Source organism: Atta colombica, unplaced genomic scaffold (assembly GCF_001594045.1).
Source record: "Atta colombica isolate Treedump-2 unplaced genomic scaffold, Acol1.0 scaffold187, whole genome shotgun sequence".
Classification (NCBI taxonomy): Eukaryota; Metazoa; Arthropoda; class Insecta; order Hymenoptera; family Formicidae; genus Atta; species Atta colombica.
The window spans coordinates 2,447,301-2,458,843 of NW_017259279.1; the positions used below are offsets into that span (position 1 = coordinate 2,447,301).

Genomic DNA, 11,543 nt, shown 5'->3' on the forward strand with positions numbered 1-11,543 from the left:
TGTTAAACAATCTCCTTTTTTGTCTAATCTAAGAGGAGAAATACAGCTATGATTTTTTAAAATCTAATCAACATGATTTTGTATAAGCTTCTTTGATGTATGTACAAGTATATTGCATACATACCCACTAAAAGATTCAAGACGATGTAAGTAATGATGACGTAAAAAGTGCAAAAATAAATTAGAGAAGCGTGGAAATTGCCGCAATCCGTTTCCCAGTAATTATCCGCCGGTGTGCAATAGGGTGGTTGTATCATGCAGTCGTGCATAATTTTGTTCCAATCCTCCCCCGTCACTATGCGAAAGAGCATCGCCACGCCGGTAACCGGTGATTCGAAATTAGCGCGTCTAAATTACAAAGAGATTATTTCTGATATATCAAGCGGAAGCAGAGCAAGATAAAGAAATATTATAATAGAGCGAAAAAGAATTTAATACTAAAAAAATTATATTGGAAGAGATTTATATTAAATTATATTGCACGTGTATTTTATATATATCTTAAAATTTCGTAGACAGTATATACTTTTCTCACCTTCCTATACCTTCTCCGTACTTCACTGTACCAAAGATTATAGTGCCAGCTAACGCGTAGAAGAAGACAAGAAGAAACATGCCGAATATGATGAAGAAGCTCTTGCAGACGGATACACCAACTGTCAACATTAGCATCTTGAGAGTGGTGTGTTTGCCAGTGATGGTGAAGAATCTCAAGATTACGACCATAAATCCAATTACGTAAGACAGATCGTTCTGAGATTAATACAATAAAACATGATAATATGAGAATGAACAACGAGTGATAGACGAAGAAAAAATACAAAGGATTCTTGATGATGAAAATACCTGCATTGTGCAGTGTATGATAATCCAAATAACGCCTACAACTGTCACGAGTAGATCGTATCTGTTTCTCCTGGATTGCCAATAACCACGCGGTGTAAAAGCAATGTTTTTCATGATTACTTCCACAAGGAACACCAGTGTCAGAATCGTGGAGACCATAGCCAGAGCTTCTGTGTGTTCCTCTTCGAGTCTCCACTTCAGATGAGCAAGATAAAAAAGGAAGAAAGATAGCAGATTAAACACGAGCAGGCACGTTATATTTATTTTTACTAGTTTAATGATGGCAAGGAATAAATAATTCAAGAAAAATTTTCTTACGATATTCGTTGAAATTGCATATTTCTTTTGATATGAATCAAGCGCTTGATTCTATGTAGCAATGTTAATAAATCCGTAAAAAACTAAACAGAATGTCAAGCTAGTCTATAAAACTATTTTTCCTAATTTTGTGATTAATCTTTGCGCTATATGCGCTATATGACGCTATATGACGTAAGAATTATGATTTAGCACAATTTTACAATTTTACAATTCCAAGCATACACTTATTATAATTAATAATATTCCTAAAAATTAATACATATTTTTGTAATTCAATTTAAGGAAATAATCAGCCTTGAAAAATATCTATCGAATCTCACACATCTATATCCGAATATTATTTTGTTCAACTCACAGAAACGCACAGAAGAGCGCTGTTCACGAGTACCATAACAGCAATGAATCTTTTGAAATAAATGTTCTGCGTGATATCGTAGATGAAAGCACGGAACTTCTTGCCGTCCGGTCTAGGTGGTAAGTGCAGTGGCTGAGCGATCTTCAGACGTTTCTTCAAGTCGCACCTATACCCAACAAAAAAAAAACTCCTAATCTAGAGATCGCGATATTTACTGACGAAATATGCGACATCTCACCACCGTCTTTGATCGACCGTGAGCAAAGCAGTGCCTTTGTTCTCGGAGTAATTCGCGATCACCACACCCACGAACAATGTCAAGCCGATCATGCAACCGAGGAAAATATAAACGTGTATATAGATAGCGTGAGCCTGAAAAAAGATACAATAAGATATTGAAGAATGTGACGGAGAAATAATATTCTTACCCAATTCCAAATTTTGTAATTTTTGTGATCATCTATATTAAACAACATAATCTATTATTCTGTCAAAAGAAATAATGACTCACGGGACCAAGAGCTTTAATAAGAACATCCCGTACGTCAAGCCATCCTTTGAAAGAAAGTACTTCAAACAAAGCCATCATAGCATCGCCAATATTATCAAAGTTGAATCTTTTAGGATTAGCCCTGAAAAATGTGTGACAATGTGTTACAAAATAAGCGTATACAAAATAGCGTATTTTCTTACATTAGTTCCTTATAATTAATCTGAATTAAAGAAAATATAAATGAGTAAAATTCTCAGAATTGCATGATTTATGCATACCAAACACGCGGTACTAATATGGACGGATAACTCTCGTTTTCCCCTGGTCGTAGTTTCATCTTCGTCACGAACACTCTTCTCATAAATACTCCGACGCATTCCTCGCGCTTCAAGATCGTGGGATCGTTACATCTCGCTAATCGACCGCCATATAATTGCACTCCGTAACTCGCGAACATGAACATCAGCAAGAACAATAATGTTGATACCTGAATGAAGTAATATTTATCTGTTAATTTGTTTCATCATTTTCAGATTAGTTATTTCTAGAAAATATAGAGATAATATAGAACGATAATAATAGAATAATAAAGAACGATATTTACCAATAAAATTTCCTTGAATCCTCTGCACAGCTCGTAAACGACTTTCCTCATATGTGGAACAAGAGTGAAAATTCTTAGCGGTCTGACGCATCGTAATATCATCAGCAGTTGCGCTCCAGAATTCGGCGGCACGCTTTTCGGCATCCAACATAAGAATATGAGACTTACCTGCGACAACGTGCATACAATATTATATATTATATATACATACTAAGAACTATTTATGATTTATCACATATAATTATTATACTTAAGGTTAAAAGAAATATTTCCCAATAGAATTTAATATTTCCAATATACTAAACAATGTAAATGAAGACATCTAACACAGAGGCAACGTCTTTGATGTAGGCCTTGGGTGTAAAGAACAGACCATCCGCCAAGATTTTTAACGCTAGTTCAATGCTCATACAAATAACGAAGCAGTATTCGGTGATCTGCAACGCCGGTGTCTCCATTACGCGCTTTCGTGGTGTCTCGAACATCATCGAGATGCACGACAACGTCGTGATGAATATCATTACCCAATCGAGATAGGTCACTAAACCAAGAAAATTGCTGGAAGAGATACAGAATTTATTGAACTTGGCTTCTTTGCTTCATGACGATGGGACAATATATTTCAATATTATCTCGCGATGCTTACTGTAGACTCTTGTATTGCACCTTCCTTTCCTTGCCTGTTAAAGGATCTTTCAATCTCGCGTCGTATCTCGCATAGACGAATAACTGGCAATATTTTCGGAATTTGCTTTCGCGAGGTACTGCAAATAACGGCGTATCGAAGAATGGATGGTTCTCTCGCAAATCATCTTCACGTTGGTTTCTGGAATGAAAGAAGAGATATATAAGATATAAGAGATATATAAGAGATATATAATTGTGAAAATCTTAAAAATCTCAGAAATAATTTCGATACCTTCGCATCTCCGCCTGTTGTCTCTTAGCTTGTAGCAATTTGATGTCTAAATCATGTGGCCTTCTGCTTGACGAACTGACTCTGTTTATTCCTCCTATATCACCGTTTTCCATAAGATGCTCGTACGTCTGTTTTAATTTGATCGATCCACTTCGGACGCTTCTTCTGATTGATCTATTTTTGTTATGCCAATAGAAAACATAGATAAATAAATGTAAAAACATAAAATATCTTCGTACTACATACTATACTTAAAGAATATCAGAATTTATCGATGATAATTAACAGAGACAGTAATAACTTAGAAAATTTTATATGTAATATATTAATTAAAAAAAACTATTATTAAATCTTTAAATTGTCCCATTTAAAAAATTTTCAAATTTCTAAATCTAAATTCTCGTTACTCATTCTATTAACATTTCTATTATCTTGTTCTTACTTTTTCGGATCGATGCGAAGTTGCTTAGTGCCACTCACGGTGCCCTGCGGTTTTAGAAGTCCTTTTCCTGGTACTGGAATCATGGCGGAGTCTCCCAAGAGAAGCCTCTGATTATTGGAATCACTAGAACGACTTAAATCTTTAAGTTGAAAATTTCAAGAAATATAATAACGAATGATATTTTACTTACTTTATGATATAAATAACAGAAGCTTTCTTCAAATTAGTAACGACACTTCTCACCTTCGGCGGATTATTTAAAATTTTCACCGGGCGTTGTTTTCTATACACAATTTTTGAATCAAAGGTTTCATTAATTCTCTTTACACCTTCATTTTCCTCATCCTCTACTTCAAGCACGAATTGTCGCATAAAACTCTCGCGCACCTTAAAAAAGATAACTCGAATATTAATTCAATCCATTGAATAATTAAGCGAAATAGATTGTTTTATAATCTTGAGGCTGTAAGATGTTAAAATTCTTCAACAAAATGAAAACTATTCTAAATTTAATATCTAAGGAATAAACCAAGGAGTTAATAATAATTATTCATGAATATTTACCTTCGGTAAATTGAAATCTGATGGCACTTTGTGAAGACACGTCATCTGCGGACTGTCTGGGAATTTTTCAAAGATTCTCAATCTGAATGGCAAGCTTTCCTTTATCTCGGCACTTTGTTCACGAAATTTCAATTGCTTCAGTTTCTTAATGTCCTCATCCAATTCGAGATTGTCAAGAATTACCGCGACGAAAAGACTTAGCACGATCTGAAGATATAATTCAGCATTAGTTCATATCATAGCTTGCATAAAGGAGATATTGATGATTACCAATGTGACAAAGAGATGATACAAAATGAAGTATACTGCGATAAATGGTGCTATGCCTTCATGTGTTCGTAACATAGTTTCATCCATCACATCGACCCAGGCTTCTTGTGTGAAAATTTGGAACATAGACATAAATGCCTGAAAATTTACATTTTGATGAGTAAGTCACAATAGTCGTGTAATGTGGTTTGTTAAAGTATAATCACTTCAGGAAAAGTTTCGAATTTGGTGAAGTCGCAAAGGAAGCAGAAGAGCTGCATAGAAATACTTGAGGATATCACCAGCAGGCACATGGTAAAAATGATGAGACTACCGAGCTTCTTGCCAGGGCCAAAAATTTTGTAGACAAAGTCCTCCAGCATTGGTGACGCTTTAATAAGCCGAACTATTCTGAGAACCTTCCCATATAAAAATACCATAATAAATTAAAGGTCTTTTATATTGTTTGAATTTTTAGAAGTATAAAAAGACCAACACAACTAAGAATATAAAATATATAAACAATAAGAATAAAAGAATAAAATATATAAACAATAAGGAAAAAGCATAGACATTAGACTGTAGGAAAAATGTAAAAGTGAAGCGACATGAAAGACGAGGAATCAAATAAAGATAGAAACCTGAAAGAAAGTGAATCCAGAGAGATACAAAAACGGAATAATGTGTAAAGTCGTGCCAATGGCAAGCAGCAGTTCGAATTTGTGAATCGAATGCTTAAAATAACTCCGGAAACCCAGGCACCATATCTTGAAGAGGGTCTCTAAATCCAGCAATATCGTGAAGACAATCTCGGCCCAGTAATAATTGTCATAGTATGTTTGCCTCGGTTTATCATCATGCTTGAAACTCATCGTCGCAGTGGTGATGCCATTCGCTAGAATTGCACACATTATAACTGAACGAAAATGCGGCGACTTGAGAATAGTATGACAAAGTGGAGAGGCTAGGCCCCCATGTTTATTCTCGTCTAATGTCACTAATTTCCAGCCATTATCGTCTCCAGTCAATATCTGCATTAAATAAAGTAAATATATCAATTATATTATCAATAAAATCATACAATTATATTCGCTTAAAATTAATTTTAAATATATGTATATTTTTAATGAGAATATTTTAATAAAGTAAAGTAAAGGCTGTTTCTTCAAAGATATCTTTGGTAAAACTGACCTGCGATGCCGAACTGTTGCTAATGTGACCTCTAACGCCCCACATTTGTTGGAACTGTACTCGGATTTCGTTAAAAGTTTCCGTAATGACAGCAATGAAAACGTTCTTCACTAACCAGGCCAAGAAGAATATCATTGTACTGAAGTAAAGAACTGCGCGCCATGCTGGTAGACTATCGATCGCGCGATACATGATAAAGACCCATCCTTCCTGAGAAGCCGCTTGATATACGGTGAAGATACTGGTAGCTAAATAATTCAAATTTGGAATTAAATTTTCAGACAATAAGATATTTTTAAATACTTACAATATTCGAATATTACTTTAGTTTTTAATTGATAAATAATGTTAAAATTATTCAATCTTCATATTAAAAAAAGACTTACATGCGGTGTATACAAGATATAAAAATCGACAAAATTTTGATAAAATTTGATAAAACTGGATAAATTATAATATAATTTGTAATCTTATTACTATCTTTGAAGCTATTATAATTATTATTACATAAGAATATAGAATATGAAAATATGAAATATAAGAAAATATGTATAAGAAAGATAAAATCATAAAGTTGTAACAAATGTTCCAATAAATTAGTTAGCTTTACACATTCTTAGAAAAATAATATGAAAGCCAATAAATACAGAAGAACAAGGGCATAATAACATTAACATTAACTACTACCAAACTCGTCAAATCCATTGAAGCCTATAATATACTTGGTCAACTCCAGTTTCATGCAGACCATTCCTTCGGGGCATTGATATCCAGATTCTGGATCGGTGGAGCAGAATGTGTCAGGAATAGCCAGACTGTTGATCGTAATGTAATTAGGCTCAGTTGTGTTCAGCACGCAATGATTTTTTAGTTCGCCGAAGAATTGCACACCCAAAAGACCATAAAGGGACATGAAGAACAGGAAGAAAAGCGTTACGTTGTAGATCTGCTGACTCGAGCGTCTAAATATAAATCATATATTGTTAATAAACTTAAATAAATTAATTAAATTAAATTAATAATTGTAGTGTATAATAGTATCTTGTGATATCTTATTCTTATTTAAATGTAAATCTTTCATATCAATTTTACATCAATATCCTTACTTGAAGATCTGATTGATTCTGGCTCTGGGCATTGAAAATTTAAGAAAGACTCGAAGGAAGCGTATCATGATCAGCGGCCGTGGTGACCGCGCTATCGAGGCGTAACTAAATTTTATGAAACCCAGCATCTCAAACATTTGCAGAATTACAGATAACCAGAGAAAGATTACCATAAACCCGTCAAATTGGCACCAGTGGTCTTTCAGGTAAGACTTATCCCTCTGCAATGCCATTTATAATTTCATTCTAGTCTATATCAAATGTGTTACAAGTGCATACAAATTTTATTCGCCATTTCATAATGTTGTTGGTGTCATAATAATAAAATAAAAACTTTTAATTATTTCTCAAAGCAATCAAGTATCTCAATTGTATCTCTTTGATAAAGAGGGACTTTACCTTTAGTATTCCCCGTATATGCATCTTAGCGATCATCTCGGCAGTGAACAGAAACGTGATTATCAAATCGCAAATAAAGGTAACATATTGAAGGGATGGTACTTTCTCAAAAGTTTTTGGAGTATTCAAGCAAACAGAAGCCAACGAGACTAGGGCGCAAAGTCGCATCAACCGTCTTACCCATAACTGAAATCACATAAAGCGGTTTTCAGGAAAGATCTGATTGTGAGAAAAGGAAAACATTTTCGATTTTTACAATTTTCTCCCCTGGGTCAATTTATACTTCCACTCACCTTGTTGACCCATTCTATGTCAGCGCTCTCATTGAGGGACTCTTCTGGACCATAATCGGCCAGGACGGGTTCCCCCTTGAGGCTCTGCTTCCGCCCCAGCATCATAATAGGGATTATGTTCGCAATGATGAGGCCTGGAAGTAACAGAAAAATGATCGAAATTGGACATGTCATTAATAAAAATGATTATTAAAAATTAAATTATTATTTGACAAGATAAGTATCACGTTTGCTCTCAATGTTCATATATCTTTCTATACATTCTATCCACTATTTTAAAATATATGTATTAGATTAGTAATACATCTTATTAGTATATATGTAACATTTCAAACTTTATATAAATAATTTATTAATATATATTTAATTTCCAGTAACATATACTTTTAAAAATAGCTCAATAAAACTTAAAAGATAGCTAGTTTACGAAATCGGTGTTGTTCGTAAAAGGGATAACTCTAAGGAATATTTTATTGTCAAAGAATTTACCTTTCTTTTAGCTGTTCACGAAACGACGGACACTGCCTTTACGGCAATTTCTATAGACTACATCTCGATATAAAGCAACGATAAAGCTCAACATGTAATAAACATCTCAGAGGTAATAACAAGCTGGCAATGTCGGAGTGAACATGTTTCGGCCGTGTCGCCAGCACGGCCGAAAGTCTGGGCAAATGGGCATGAGCAGTGTGTCCTCCACCTTCTGTGAGAAAATCAATATTTCACACTTTATTCTAAAGGGCGCGAATTTCCAGAAATCGTGATTTTTTTATAATTATTTATTCCTACTTAAAAATATTCGTCTTTAATTAAAATATTAAATCAATCCTTTTATCGCTAAATTAATAGATGTTACCAATAACAGTTTAACAACGAAAATGTTTATTTTTTTGAAACACAATTTTCATATATAATTTTCAGCAAATCCAAAGTTCTAGCTAAACATATAACTAATATAATATAAAGTTATGTATTATAACATAACTTTATAACATAACTAGTATAACATAACATAAACTAGTATAACATAATAAAAATTAAATTATTATAATAAATTATTTGAAAGGATTAAGTAAAAAGAGGGAGAAAACGGAAAGATTTTTTTCTCTCTTTTATTTATATACAGAATACGAGCTTATAGATAATATTATTTAATCTCTTTAATTAATAATTTAATAAAGTAGTTTATTAATAGAAAAATACAGTCATTTGTTATGTTCATTTCTTTACTTATCCTTATTTTGTATTTTTGAAATATATAAATATATCTTTCTTTTCTTGCTCTTTCATTTACTCACATGACGCTGAAAGTTAATGTATTTAGTTTCATCATACAAACTGATAAAATGTGATTAAATGCATTGCAATTATGATTCAGATCTCTGCGAGGATTATTTTATGCATTTTCATCTGCAGCAGCCATCAGTTTCGAAAATTCGGAATCTGGATAAGAGAGAAGTGTGGCAGGTGCATCAAATTCAACAATCTTGCCCTCGCTCATGACGAGAATGCGATTACACGCAACAACAGTTTGTAATCTATGAGCGATCGTAAGTACAGTGCAATCCGCGAACTCGTTCTGCAGCGTGTTCTGCACTGTCGCTTCAGTTTCCGGATCGACGGCGGCCGTGGCTTCGTCCAGAATCAGTATCTATAATATGCGTATAACATGTTAATATTAATTTTAATATTCTAAAAAGAAATAAGAAGTATTCTCCGGAAATCAATTTTAAATATATGTAATATTGCAAAAATCGCTCAATAAAAGTGCATTACCTTTGTACTGTGTAATAAAGCTCTTGCCAGACAAAGAAGCTGTCTCTCGCCAATGCTCAAATTATTTCCGCCAAATCCAACGGACGCATCGAGATTTCCCGACATTAGAGACACCTTTTCTTTCATCTGAGTCTTTTCAAGAGCATTCCAAATATCATGATCGGCGTGATGTTGGAAAGGATCCAAATTAGATCTAAAAAACGAATCAAATGAAGAGAATAGCTAGCAAAAATTGCCAATTAAATTTATTACCTTACAGTGCCACTGAATAAAACTGGATCTTGAGGAATAATTGACAATTTATTTCTTAGTATATCTAATTCTAATTTCGAAATATCTATACCGTCGATCTTAATACTCCCTTCACAAATTTCGACTAATCGGAATAAAGCTACGACTAAGGAGCTTTTACCGGATCCTGTGCGACCTACGATGCCTGAAATAATTCACAATTAATTTCTCGCATAAGAAAATGCGACAAACGAGAAAGAGAAAGAAAATATTTAGCTATTACCAATTTTTTCTCCGGGCTTTATCGTAAACGAGACATCGAGCAGTATAAGCGGCAACTCCTCTCTGTATCTCATCTGAACAGCTTTGAACTCTATTTTGCCACGAGAAGGCCAATCATCGGCTGGTTTAAGAGCGACTGTTCTGCTTGCACCTTCTTTCTGCAAAGTCTGAATAAGATATAAGATTAAAACAAAAAGAAATTACAAAATCAGAATTTATTATCAATTAAACAGAAATAGATTACCTTGAGGTAGTAACTAATTCTCTCTACGCTTATAAAGCGCACTTCCGTCTCAGACATTAGTCTGACCGTATACTGGAAAACACCAGTCATCTGTGTGGCATATGCCATAGCCAGACCGGCAAAGGCCGGCGATATTTCATTTTTAAATGAAATCACGAATAACGCAATTATACAGGATGAAGCAATTACCAAACTATCCAGTCTAATCGCAGACCATCTCATCGCGGCTTGACATAGATACTGACATAAATTATTCGTGTTGAATAATTCTTCAAATCTATCGACAAGAAACAATTCAATCACCATATTCTTTTTCTATTACTTCATTATTATATGATGCATGTATTTCACTAAATAATTACCTGTATAAGAAATTCTTCTCCTTTTGAAAAGCGTGAATTGTACTTAAACCTTGAATCGTCGTTGTAACGAAACTTAAAACAGGAGACCGCGAGACACTCTCCATTCTTTTCAAATCCCTCATTCCTATTCTATGAAGACACAAAACAAAACAGTTAATCATATGTAAATTATATACATAAATTGCGATATTTAGGCTAATACCTAAACAATTTGCCAACGAAGAAGAATAGTACACCAAATAGAAGTAACGGTATCGAAAACCAGGGCAATATGCCACAAATAAAAAAAATAGCAAAACTGCAAGTAAAAATATTTTGCACCATGTTTTCTATCGATATGGGTAAATAATTATCAACTGCAAATCAGAAAATTAATTAAATTAGATATATTGATTTGCGACAAGTGCATGTGTAAAATAATTAAAAAATCATTCACTTTCGTCTATGTCTCGACTGAAAACGTTCTGTATTCTACCACTTGGAGTAGTTTCGAAGAAGCTTAACGGAGAACTAATAATTTTGTGAAGAAACGTGTTGTGCAATGTAGTCGAAGCTTTTATCGTGGCAAACATAATTACTAAGCCACGAAGAAAACTTGTCAATAATATGCCGATGATGCAAGCACCGTATATATCTCGATAAAATGAAAAATCAGGATTAGCGTTGATATCCTCTGAGTATATAGTATCATTAGTTCCTGGCATAGTCACGTTCTGAAAATTAAATAAGATTGACACGACGTCTGTGACGATATATCAAATATTAACTAAAAAAGTGATAATAACAAAAATATTACTAAAATATTTTTTGATTGAAGAAAAGAGATAGATATATATTTATTTATCTCTTTATATATATATATATAT

General features: G+C 33.6%; 1 protein-coding gene across 1 annotated transcript in view; it reads right to left on the minus strand.

The window, feature by feature from the left end:
* The window catches only part of LOC108686602 (sodium leak channel non-selective protein), a 20,207-nt gene that overhangs the window by 1,864 nt on the left and 6,800 nt on the right, over positions 1–11,543 (minus strand). Inside the window, exons 19-48 of the mRNA XM_018192000.1 lie at positions 11,114–11,418; positions 10,880–11,033; positions 10,678–10,806; positions 10,316–10,592; positions 10,073–10,238; positions 9,811–9,994; positions 9,559–9,751; positions 9,257–9,433; positions 7,783–7,917; positions 7,490–7,675; positions 7,091–7,311; positions 6,672–6,946; positions 5,985–6,232; positions 5,435–5,824; positions 5,021–5,212; positions 4,815–4,952; positions 4,545–4,751; positions 4,171–4,367; positions 3,981–4,103; positions 3,539–3,712; positions 3,266–3,445; positions 2,925–3,177; positions 2,620–2,787; positions 2,294–2,502; positions 2,034–2,154; positions 1,761–1,894; positions 1,523–1,688; positions 847–1,041; positions 536–753; positions 125–348 (exon numbers count right to left, since the gene is read on the minus strand). Of these exons, the coding sequence (XP_018047489.1) occupies positions 125–348; positions 536–753; positions 847–1,041; positions 1,523–1,688; positions 1,761–1,894; positions 2,034–2,154; positions 2,294–2,502; positions 2,620–2,787; positions 2,925–3,177; positions 3,266–3,445; positions 3,539–3,712; positions 3,981–4,103; positions 4,171–4,367; positions 4,545–4,751; positions 4,815–4,952; positions 5,021–5,212; positions 5,435–5,824; positions 5,985–6,232; positions 6,672–6,946; positions 7,091–7,311; positions 7,490–7,675; positions 7,783–7,917; positions 9,257–9,433; positions 9,559–9,751; positions 9,811–9,994; positions 10,073–10,238; positions 10,316–10,592; positions 10,678–10,806; positions 10,880–11,033; positions 11,114–11,418 (5,939 nt within the window). The remainder of the gene's footprint in view (positions 1–124; positions 349–535; positions 754–846; positions 1,042–1,522; positions 1,689–1,760; positions 1,895–2,033; positions 2,155–2,293; positions 2,503–2,619; positions 2,788–2,924; positions 3,178–3,265; positions 3,446–3,538; positions 3,713–3,980; positions 4,104–4,170; positions 4,368–4,544; positions 4,752–4,814; positions 4,953–5,020; positions 5,213–5,434; positions 5,825–5,984; positions 6,233–6,671; positions 6,947–7,090; positions 7,312–7,489; positions 7,676–7,782; positions 7,918–9,256; positions 9,434–9,558; positions 9,752–9,810; positions 9,995–10,072; positions 10,239–10,315; positions 10,593–10,677; positions 10,807–10,879; positions 11,034–11,113; positions 11,419–11,543) is intronic.